The following is a 12,300-nucleotide window of genomic DNA, read 5'->3' as shown; positions in this document are numbered from 1 at the left end:
ATGAGCTTTGGGTCATGACCGAAAGGATAAGATCACGGGTACAAGCGGCCGAAATGAGTTTCCTCCGCCGTGTGGCGGGTCTCTCCCTTAGAGATAGGGTGAGAAGCTCTGCCATCCGGGAGGAACTCAAAGTAAAGCCGCTGCTCCTCCACATCGAGAGGAGCCAGATGAAGTGGTTCGGGCATCTGGTCAGGATGCCACCCGAACGCCTCCCTAGGGATGTGTTTAGGGCACGTCCAGCTGGTAGGAGGCCACGGGGAAGACCCAGGACACGTTGGGAAGACTATGTCTCCCGGCTGGCCTGGGAACGCCTCGGGATCCCCCGGGAAGAGCTAGACGAAGTGGCTGGAGATAGGGAAGTCTGGGCTTCCCTGCTTAGGCTGCTGCCCCCGCGACCCGACCTCGGATGAGCAGAGGATGATGGATGGATGGATGGAGGTCCAACTGTTGACTTTGTCAGTATTTTTTGCATAATTTTATTTTCTCTAAAAAGAAGTTGAACAGCAAAATTAAACATGTGCATTAACCAACATACTGTATTTGGCCCCCAAACCCGATTTCCTCAAATCTGTTCCGATTTTAAATCCCGATCCGATACTTTGACGATAAATTATAAAAATAAAAATGATGTATAGCAAGTAATTAAAGTAATCACAGTAAAACATTTTTATAAAGCTTATTTTATTATTTTTTTCGAATTTGTTAGTATTGTGACAAATCAGACGCTGTATTAAATTTGTGGTATTGAAAGCTACAAACAAAAGCAAAAACTACTAGCAACCATTTAAATCATTTGGGTGTTGCCCTCAAAGATTTCCTGTATCCAAACACTTACTCTCTAAGTTTGAAAACAATTACAAAACAGACCCCCAAAAACATTTTGTAATAATAAGAAAAGTATTGTTAGTATTAGTACTGTTTTACTATACTGGGTATCGATAGGATCGACCTTGGGATCAATGGCCCCAACTTTACATTGAAGCTTTAGGTGTTAGCTTCTTGTGTCCAAAAAGTGTGTGTATTTGTTCGCACGTGTGCAATGGTGTGTGTATGTGGCATGCTTAGCCATTCCTTTTTCTCTCAACCTCAAGTAATAATGATAATTGGAAGAAAATTAAGTTTATTTTATGTAAAAGTGGGGAATATTAGTAGTTTTAGAAGCAGCTTTGCACTGTAGGTACACGACTGTTTGTTGCAGCTTGCTCGCAAATTCTAGTCTGTGTTCTGGCAAAATGCACACCCTTCTAGAATTCATAAAAAACCTGCATGTGTGTAACATGGATTACGGAAATATACCGTATTTTTCGGACTATAAGTCGCAGTTTTTTTTCACAGTTTGGCCGGGGGTGCGACATACTGTCGACTTATGTGTGAAATTATTAACACATTACCTTAATATCAAATAATACTATTTATATCATTCACGAAAGAGACGAAGAAAATGTCAGCAATCGTCACACACACTTCAACAAATAAGAATTCAGCGGGAGAGGGTCATGGCAGAAGTGCATTGTGGGTCATGGAATGCTATATGCTACTGCCGTAGCTATTAAAATTGATCATTTCATCATTGGAGGTAACTTGTAAAAACTGAGAAGGGCTGAACGAAAATGGCATCAAAAAGGAAATCATGTACTGCAGATTACAAGCTGGAACGTAGTGAAATATGCAGCAGAAAACGACAAGAGGAAGCGGCGTATACCTTCGGAGTTGGCAGTTGTTTAGAAGCGACATCGAGGAAGAAGATTTCATCGGATTTCTCGATTAGGAGTGACAGATAGTTTGGTAAAGGTATAGCATGTTCTATATGTTATAGTTATTTGAATGACTCTTACCATAATATGTTAGGTTAACATAGCAGGCACCTTCTCAGTTGGTTATTTATGTCACACACACTTCAACAAATAAGAATTCAGCGGGCATTGTGTGTGTGTGACGATTGCTGCCATGACCCTCCCCCGCTGAATTCTTATTTGTTGAAGTGTGTGTGACGATTGCTGACATTTTCTTCGTCTCTTTCGTGAATGATATAAATAATATTATTTGATATTGAAGATGGCGCTGCTGTAGTGGCTGCTGTTGGCAGGAGCTCTGTGCTCTTGTGTCATCCTTTTGTGTTTCCCTCTTGTTTTCATGTGTCATTATATATTTCTGCCTTTTGGTCCAGGACCCTTTGGGACTGTGTGACAAGGGTTGGCACTTTCGTAACCTCTGTGGTGCTTTTTTTGTGGACTTCTGGATCTGTCTCTCGGCAGCCTTTTGGCCATGGAGACTAGCTGCTGGGTGTCTGCCACACCGGAGTCGGTTTGGAGGGACTGGAGGAGATGCGGATGAGGGGACAGGGCTGCGGAGCTTGCACTGATCGCTGGTACGGAGAGGCTTTGCGGTGTCTTGGCTGGGTGAGCAGGTGTCGGAGACCTCAGTCACCTTGGACGTATCCTCTCTCATCCATGCGGACTGGACACTGGCCGAGAGTGGAGTCGGCTGTCTTGGTTGCTTTGTTGGGTCTGCTCCTGTCTCTGGCCATTCTCCCTCCACCCCAGCGGACGATGACGTGGAACACCGCAGAGGCCACCACAGTGGATATGTTTCTTTTACTTTGTATTCATAGCTGTATGTAGAAGTGTCTGGTTGTATCTGCTGCTTTAATGTCTTTAATGTCCTCTGTGTTCTTTGATGTTTCCCTCTAACACACATGTAAGAGGGATGTGTACTATGGCTATGAGTTGTTGTTTTTTCCTTGGCCTTAGTCTGCACCCCCTCTCCAGGGCCCAGGCTAAGACCGATTTTTTTATTTTATTTTAATCTTCTATTTTTTTCTCCCATTCCCCCCGCCCCTTGTTTACCTGTATCTCACCTTTTTTGTAAGGGGCGCTGGAAGCCGGCAGACCCGTCAGCGATCCTGTTCTGTCTCCCTGTAATGTTTGTCTGATCTTGAATGGGATTGTGCTGAAAATTTTAATTTTCCTGAAGGAACTCTCCTGACGCAATAAATAAAGTACTATCTAATCTATCTAATATAACGTACACTTATTCAGCCTGTTGTTCACTATTCTTTATTTATTTTAAATCGCCTTTCAAATGTCTATTCTTGGTGTTGAGTTTTATCAGATAAATTTCGCCCAAAAATGCGACTTATACATGTTTTTTTCCCTTCTTTATTATGCATTTTCGGCCGGTGTGATAAATACTGCGGAGCGATTTATAATCCGAAAAATATGGTAATTGTCTCTCTCTGAGCATGCATCCCTTTTGAACGAATCTTTCACACGAGGACAATCTTTAGTCATATAATCACTGGAACACAGCTGTGGAAAAGATCGGCTTGGTGTAACACCTAATCGGCCATTCAGCAATCGGTTGAAAAAGGCGACTATCGGCCTCTGATCCAATCCTATGATCAGGACTTGTATTGTTAAAAATGTAAAGGTTAAATGTTCCTGTTACAGTTTATAGTATCTTAAGTTCATTCTGTAATTCCCCCCGAGAGATGAATACTTTTGTGTGAGTGGTGGTGTATATGCTTGACATGCTTGTTGACATAGTAACAATGTATGGCCTCAAAAAACCAGCACATGTATCCACATATCTCAGCAAATGCGGACAAGGTTTGTTAGGGATGAACATGACATGTCAGCAGAATAAGAGAGATGTAAGTTGCAGCTTGAACCACTGAATCAGGAGAGTTATTGTTGGCCAATAGTAGAATGCTGTGAAATACAGTTCCAGTTACAAGCAGCTGAAGTGTATTCAAACCTCATCAGGTCCAACTGTTTGAGAAGGCTGGCTCGCTCTCGCTGCAGTCTCTCTGTTAGTCTGTCTATTTCCCTGAGACAAGCAACATTACATGCAGTGTTAGAATTGCCATAAGTACTGCTAGGTTGTGGCATATAATTGCTTCATTTGGGGGTAGGGGGAGTAGAAAACATAAAAAGGCCAAAACAGCAGGAAAGACCCAAATCTTGTTACCCACATTTCCATCTCTTTGTGGACACAAGCGGACTGCTGGTGAAGCAGACCCAGCTGTTCCTGTGCCGAGAGCAGCTCTTGACTGGTGTGATCCAGTTCCTTTGCGAGATCATCGTTTGTCTTCTTCAGCTTCACGTTCTCCACCTTGGTCACATGTTGCTCGTTGTGAAGCTCCTTGCACTGATGCTCCAGCTGTGGTTGAGGCCAGTGGTGGTAAGGAAATCACATGGCAGTTGAATATAATATGATTATGTGATTATTATTTAATAGCCTGCAGCCATCAATATGCCAATATAATTAGAGCAGTATAAATCTTCAAATCTCAAAGTCCCAAGATTATTTAGCTTATCACTAAACATTAATCAACCTCATTAACCTATAGCAGTGGTTCTCAAATGGGGGTACGGGTACACCTGGGGGTACTTGAAGGTATGCCAAGGGGTATGGGAGATTTGTTTTTTTTAATATTCTAAAATTAACAACAAATCAAAAATCCTTTATGAATATATTTATTGAATAATATTTAATCAAAATACGAATTTAAGTTCATAAACTGTGAAAAGAAATGCAATATTCAGTGTTGACAGCGAGATTTTTTTTGTGGACATGTTCCATAAATATTGATGTTAAAGATTTCTTCTTTTGTGAAAAATATTTAGAACCAAGTTCATGAATCCAGATGGATCTCTATTACAATCCCCAAAGAGGGCACTTTAAGTTGATGATTACTTCTATGTGTAGAAATCTTAATTTATAATTGAATCACTTGTTTATTTTTCAACAACTTTTTAGTTATTTTTATATATATTTTTTTAAATAGTTAAAAAAAGACCACTCCCAATGAGCAATATTTTGCACTGTTATACAATTTAAGAAATCAGAAACTGATGACATAGTGCTGTATTTTACTTCTTTATCTCTTTTTTTCAACCAAAAATGCTTTGCTCTGATTAGGGGGTACTTGAATTAAAAAAACTGAAAAAAGGTTGAGAACCACTGACCTGTAGCACTACTGTATTGTTGATTGTAATGACCCGAACAAGTAATTCCTGGCACACCAAGTTTTATCATGCTCGTATTTTGGCCAATTTTGTAAGTTTACCACTAAAAATAAATGGGTATTAAACTTTCAAATTTTGGGAAATTGGAGAAAAACACTTCAAAATTGAAGGACTGTGTGTTGAATTTGAGTGTTTAGGCCTAAACATTTGTTGAAAATTATAAATCATTTCTGTAATTTGTCCATCATAAATTCCTGTAAAATATAATAAACTGGATTGTGCATCCTTTAATTTCAAATCTGATTCAATCAATCAATCAAAGTTTATTTATATAGCCCTAAATCACGAGTGCACAAGCCATAACGACATCCTTGATCCCACATTCTGATTCAACATATTGTGGGGTGAAGCCAATTCAATTCAAATTCAAATTTCTCACATGAATTGAATTCCAAAATAAGAATTTTACACACGCCTGCCGATGAAATACATTGAGGTAAAATTCAGTCGCTGTGCACTTGTCACTCACCCTCCTTTGCTTCTGAAAGAGCTGTTCCAACTCTTTCTCCTTGGTGGTAAGCTGTTTCTCAAGGTCTTGACTGCGAGACACAAATTTCTTGTCGTCCTTCAGTGCAGACATAAAAAAAAAAAAAGGATTTCGCAAGCAAAAGAGCTCAAAATGAGATGCGGCATTTGATAGCATTTTAAAATATTAATATTTGTCTTACCTGCAGCACAATGCGATCTCTTTCATTCTTAATTTGCTGCTCCATTTCCTCATAAAGGCGCTGGATCTCATCAACGTGTGTCGCTGCTTTCCTATTAGAAGTTATATTTGTATGGACGGCACTCTTAGCATCACACGAACGTAAAACATGCATGTACAGTGCACCTGTAAAAAGTATTCACAGCGCTTCACTTTTTTGTTATTATTTTGTTATGTTACAGCCTTATTACAAAATGGAGTAAACGCTTTTTTGTTCTCAAAAATCTGCATTCAATACCCCTAAAAAACAAAAAAAAATCCCATGTACATTAGAATTTACAGCCTTTGCTCAATACTTTGATTATGCACCTTAGGCAGCAATTACAGCCTCGAGTATTTTTGAATACGATGCCACACGCTTTGCACACCTATCTTTGGGCATTTTCGCCCATTTTTTTTTGCCCATTCCTCTTTGCAGCACATCTTAAACTCCATCAGATTGGATTCGAAGCGATGCTTTTCTTCCAGGATGTCTCTGTACATTGCTGCATTTATTTTAGTCTAGTCAGGAAGTTGACCAAGAACCCGGTGGTCACTCTGTCAGAGCTACAGCATTTCTCTGTAGAGAGAGGAGAACCTTCCAGAAGGACAACCTTATTTGCAGCAATCCACCAATCAGGCCTGTATGGTATAGTGGCCAGACAGAAGCCATTCATTCATAAAAGTTTGCTAAATTGCACCTTGAAAGACCATAAAAACAAAACTTTGGTCTGATGAAACAAATATTGAACTCTTTGACGTGATTGCCAGGCATCTTGATTGGAGGAAACCAGGCACCGCTCATCACCAAGCCAATACCATCCCTACAGAGATGAATGGTGGTGGCATCATCATGCTGTAGGGATGGTGTGCAGTTGCAGGAACTGGGAGACTAGTCAGGATAGAGTAAAAAATGAATGCAGCAATGTACAAAGACATCCTGGATTCAAACCAATTCTTCTCCAGATGGAGCTTGAGGGGTGCTGCAAAGAGGACTGATCGATACTGCCCAAGAATGACTGTGCCAAGTTTTTGGCATCATATTCAAAAAGACTTGAGGCTGTAAATGCTGCCAAAGGTGAATCAACAAAGTATTGAGCAAATGCTGTGCATACGTATGTACATTTTTATTTGATCTTTTTGTGTATTTCACACTGTCTTTATGGGGTATTGTGTGCAGAATTTTAAAGACAATAATGAATTAATTCCATCCATCCATTTCTACCACTTATTGCCTTTGGGGTCGCTGGTGCCTATCTCAGCAACAATTGGGCGAAGGCGGGTTACACCCTGGACAAGTCGCCACCTCATCACAGGGCCAACACAGATAGACAACTAATTCCATTTTGGAAATTGATTGATTGATTGATACTTTTATTAGTAGATTGCACAGTACAGTACATATTCCGTACAATTGACCACTAAATGGTAACACCCGAATAAGTTTTTCAACTTGTTTAAGTCGGGGTCCACGTTAATCAATTCATGGTACAAATATATACTATCAACATAATACAGTCATCACACAAATGAATCATCATAGTATGTACATTGAATTATTTACATTATTTACAATCCGGGGGGTGGGATGAGGAGCTTTGGTTGATATCAGAACTTCAGTCATCAACAATTGCATCAACAGAGAAATGTGGACATTGAAACAGTGTAGGTCTTATTTAGTAGGATATGTACAGCCAGCAGAGAACATAGTGAGTTCACATAGCATAAGAACAAGTATATACATTAGAAGTACATTTGAGTTGTTTATAATCCGGGGAGATGGGATGTGAATGGAGGAGGGTATTAGTAAAGTGTTGAAGTTGCCTGGAGGTTTTGTTTTAGAGCGGTTTTGAAGGAATATAGAGATGCACTTACTTTTATACCTGTTGGGAGTGCATTCCACATTGATGTGGCATAGAAAGAGAATGAGTTAAGACCTTTGTTAGATCGAAATCTGGGTTTAACGTGGTTTGTGGAGCTCCCCCTGGTGTTGTGGTTATGGCGGTAACATACCAAAATTTTGGAAAAGTGAAGCACTGTGAATACTTTCTGGATCCACTGTAAAGCAACAGGCAAGTTAATACACAAATATTTAGGTTGTAATGCATCAATGAATCTGCATTAGATTTGGCTGTGCTGTCAATATAACAGAGCCCTGATAAACTCAGTATACTTCAGATATCTCCTGACCTTTTAAGAGCGCTCTCCATGTCCCTTTTCTCCTGGTTCGCAACGATGATCTGCGATGTCACTCTGGCCAAGAAGTCCTCAAAATTGGATAAAAGGTGTGGTTCGTCCCGGCGTAGCTGGGCCCACAATGTACGCATCTCCGCCGGACTGATGATATGAGGGGGTGAACAAACATCGTAGATGAGCATGTTTAGGTGTTAAGTATTATTGCAGAGAAGTAGTTATTAGTAAAACACAATGACACACATTAAAGCAGGAATAATCATGACAACTACGTAAAATCCAAGCTCAACTTTATAGGTTATGATGGATGATCTTACTTGAAAATACTTTGTTTTGATTTTTACTTAATTTTCATTTCTGAATGCACGCTCCAAGATTCCATAGTTCACAAGCCCTGTGTACTATTTAAAGAAATGTACTGTACTTCATTGAACAATTGTTGTAGATATTGTTATAAATATTCATAGTTGCGTGTAACCAAAAAGAGATAGAATAATATAAAACACATGTCAATAACGCTGATTAAAAGTACAATTATGTGTTGTTTTTAATCCACGTAAGAAAGTCTTGAGAAAAGATGCCCTGTAATTATTAGGAATCTCAATTTGTATTTTATATTTCATTTTTTTGTGTGACTGCGGTTCTCAAAATAGAATACCCAAATGCTAACACTGCGAAATCTGGCAACACTATATAATTTTATTGCAATACATGGCAAATGTACAACATACCCATCAGGTTTATATGCATATGTTGTTGCAGAGATCTATCTACAATTGCAGTGTTTTACCCACTGTACTACAATCTATCTATGGGGCGGCATAGCTCGGTTGGTAGAGTGGCCGTGCCAGCAACTTGAGGGTTGCAGGTTCGATTCCCACTTGTGCCATCCTAGTTACTGCCGTTGTGTCCTTGGGCAAGACACTCTACCCACCTGCTCCCAGTGCCACCCACACTGGTTTAAAATGTAACTTAGATATTGGGTGTCACTATGTAAAGTGCTTGGAGTCACTTGAGAAAAGCGCTATATAAATATAATTCAATCTATGCAACATCATTGTCTAATATGCATCATTGTATGTAATTAATGTAAGGATAAGGATGCTATGCGGGAGAGACAAAAGGTTAGCAAAAACATGAAAAGAAAAACTAATATGTTTGAAAATACAAACAAACGTTCTTTGTTTCTTCTTTTTATGTTTTTTTTTGTTTTTTTAAATGTCAGAAGCAAGACTGGGCCGGTGCCTGGAGAGTGGGGGGCACAGTGCTGCTCGTTGAGAAGAGCAATACTGTATGTGCTTTAATAATAAGCCACAGTCACATGGTTATGTGTTTATGAATAAGAGCAAACAGGTAGCGACAAACGTATTTGTGGCAGTCCAGATTTTTTTTTCGTGAGCTGCCACATATAAATGAAAGTACGTAAAACAATGAGAGAAGTATCTGATGATATAAATAGTGATAATTGTCAAATTTAGACATTTACAATGTGTAGGTCAAACATTATACACTGCAATTTAATTACGTATTTGTAAACTAAATAATTGAGGTAGCAAACCAAGTATTGAAAGAAATGATAATACACGTCCATACAAGGACAATACTCACTCTTCAAAGACATTGTTGGCTCCCAGGCTCTCCATCAGCATGGAAAAATGTTTCTCCTCCTCATCTGAAATTGCAGGGCTCTCTCCCCACCGATTTTGGTAGAGAACCTCTGAAGACTTTGTACAAAGTGGTTTATTCTCCACACTTTCAGTTAAAGATATCTTCCTGCCATACAGAAATTCACCTAGAAAATGTGAGATGCAAAACATGAGACTGCAAGCTGCACTGTGATCAAGAACATACAACTGAACATACTAAAGCCAGTGGAGAACTCATTGAGGGTGAGATATCCATTGTTGTCAGAATCAAGCGTGTCAAACACTTTCTCCAGCTCGTCTGCATTGAGAGGGAGTTCGCCATGCAGCCGCTATTTTACATGACAAAAAAAAAAACAGCTGTTATTGGCAAGAACACAGCCCCAAACACAATGACAACAGAGCAGATATAGCAACCACGACTTCGAACTGATATGGGCAGGCCGCAAAATTATGGGTATAACAATAACTGATGGTTATTTGGTTTATTTAATCAATTCAATAAACTTGCCATTAATAATACTTCAACTAAGATTCGTGTTAAATGCAGATAAATGAATAACTGTTGATTTTAACATCTGGTATTTTCCCAATGGAGCTACAGATCAGTTTTCAATGATTGACCACACTGAACAGCTGCAAAGGCACTTTTCAAGCTGAATAAATGCAATACTTTACCCACATAAAAGAGATGGCTGGTACAATCCTTTGATGGAATTAAATCAAAAGAACACAACATAAACTCCTTCTATTTGTTTTTAAATGTCTAAACAACCTCGCGCCAACATATCTCTCCGACCTCCTTCAGCTTTACTGCCCCACCCGATCCCTAAAATCAGCCGATCAGCTGCTACTGACGGTCCCTGACACAAGGCTGAAGCTTAGAGGTGACAGAGCTTTCGCTGCTTCTGCTCCCAAGCTCTGGAACGACCTACCTCTGAGTGTTAGACAAGCCTCCTCTCTTCCTGTTTTTAAATCTCTCTTAAAAACACACTTTTATTCCTTGGCTTTTAACACTAAGTGATATCCATCCTGCAATGGCGCCCCATTATACACCTGCTGTGAACCTGTTTTTATGTTTTATTTATTTATTTTTTATCATGTTCTGTTTGTGTTGTGTTGTTTGCTCGGTCTTCGTATTATCTTTTAACCTGTCCATTGTACAGAACTTTGGCTACCTCTGTGGTACATTTTAAATGTGCTTTATAAATGAAGTTGATTTTATTTTATTAAAGATTATTTTTGGTTGCACATATTCCTCCATATAACAATGAAAATTTGGGATAAATATTTGTTTATAAAGAAATGAAAAGAAAGTATATTCTGATTATATGCCATTATGATGTACTATAGTCAGAGGTGCACTATAAAGTATCAAACGAGCTTAAATGTGAATAATTGTACACTTCAACCGAAAACAAATAGAAACCACGCTACAGCAGAAAGTAACCAGAAGAAGAAATTAGCAAGTACTGTAACACAATAATATCCAGACAGCACGGCAGTACGTCAGTCAGCCATTGATATGAAAGAAGAACCACGTCTTTGAGCCACAAGTTTAGGGCAACTGGGCCAAAGTGTCTGGACATTTGGTGTTTTTTAGAAGGTACAACCATTAAATCAAGGATACCTTTTCACTAAGAAGGGGCTTGTATTTATTTTTTTCACTTAGCATGCTACTAAGTTCTCACGTATCTGGACTTTGGTGTGTGCACTAATCCAAAAAACAGAAATTACGCAATACTGCATACAATCGTAGCCAAAGGCGATGTTTTAGACCAGGTGTCGGCAACCCAAAATGCTGACAGAGCGGTATTGGTTCAAAAATACAAAAACAAATCCGTCTGGAGCCGCAAAAAATTAAAAGCCATGTTACATACAGATATATAAATTATTTTATGAGGACTTAAAGGAAATCAAATGAGCTCAAATATAGCTACAAATGAGGTATAATGATGCAATGTGTATGTAAAGCTAGACTAAACAGCATGTTAGCATCCATTAGCTTGCAGTCATGCAGTGACCAACAATGTCTGATTAGCACTCCACACAAGTCAATAACATCAACAAAACTCACCTTTGTGCATTCATGCACCACGTTCAAAGTTTGGTGGACAAAATGAGACGGAAAAACAAGTGGCATAAAACACGTCTTAGAAAGTCGGAGAAAGCTATACATGTAAACAAACTACGATGAGTTCAAGGACCGTCAAAATTAGTATTATTATTTATATAAATAGAAGATTTGAAAAGATGGCCCATCTAATACCCGGTGGTCTAGTCATTTGTAAATGCAATTCAGCAAGAAACGCCTAGAAAAAAAATATTCTTACTAAGCAAGTCAGAGCTTTTCTTCCTGTCGCATGCATGCACGCACACACACACACGGTAACCAGAATAAATGTAGCTGGGACATGGATCTGTTTAAAAATAGAAAAATAGAAGAAGAGATCTGACATCAGTTTAAGTATATTGGTGATCATGATCAAAGAAGCAGAGTTGTCAAAGCCTACAGAAATATGATACATTTTTACAACTCCCCTATCTGACATCCATCCATCCATCCATTTTCTACCGCTTATTCCCTTTCGGGGTTGCGGGGGGCGCTGGCGCCTATCTCAGCTACAATCGGGCGGAAGGCGGGGTACACCCTGGACAAGTCGCCACCTCATCGCAGGGCCAACACAGATAGACAGACAACATTCACACTCACATTCACACACTAGGGCCAATTTTAGTGTTGCCAATC

At 39.3% G+C, this 12,300-nt stretch overlaps 1 protein-coding gene across 5 annotated transcripts in view; it reads right to left on the bottom strand.

Annotated features, from left to right (window-relative positions):
* The window catches only part of LOC133563671 (EF-hand calcium-binding domain-containing protein 4B-like), a 49,053-nt gene that overhangs the window by 17,669 nt on the left and 19,084 nt on the right, over positions 1-12,300 (bottom strand). For all 5 annotated transcript variants that reach the window (XM_061917938.1, XM_061917937.1, XM_061917941.1 and 2 more), the window contains 7 exons: positions 9,772-9,883; positions 9,517-9,700; positions 7,906-8,052; positions 5,699-5,789; positions 5,500-5,595; positions 3,974-4,161; positions 3,757-3,828 (listed from right to left, as the gene is read on the bottom strand). In XM_061917938.1, coding sequence (XP_061773922.1) covers positions 3,757-3,828; positions 3,974-4,161; positions 5,500-5,595; positions 5,699-5,789; positions 7,906-8,052; positions 9,517-9,700; positions 9,772-9,883 — 890 coding nt within the window. The remainder of the gene's footprint in view (positions 1-3,756; positions 3,829-3,973; positions 4,162-5,499; positions 5,596-5,698; positions 5,790-7,905; positions 8,053-9,516; positions 9,701-9,771; positions 9,884-12,300) is intronic.

Source organism: Nerophis ophidion, linkage group LG12 (genome assembly GCF_033978795.1).
Source record: "Nerophis ophidion isolate RoL-2023_Sa linkage group LG12, RoL_Noph_v1.0, whole genome shotgun sequence".
Taxonomy (NCBI): domain Eukaryota; kingdom Metazoa; phylum Chordata; class Actinopteri; order Syngnathiformes; family Syngnathidae; genus Nerophis; species Nerophis ophidion.
The sequence above is the reverse complement of the archived record's forward strand: the minus strand, read 5'-3'. Positions and strand labels throughout refer to the sequence as shown.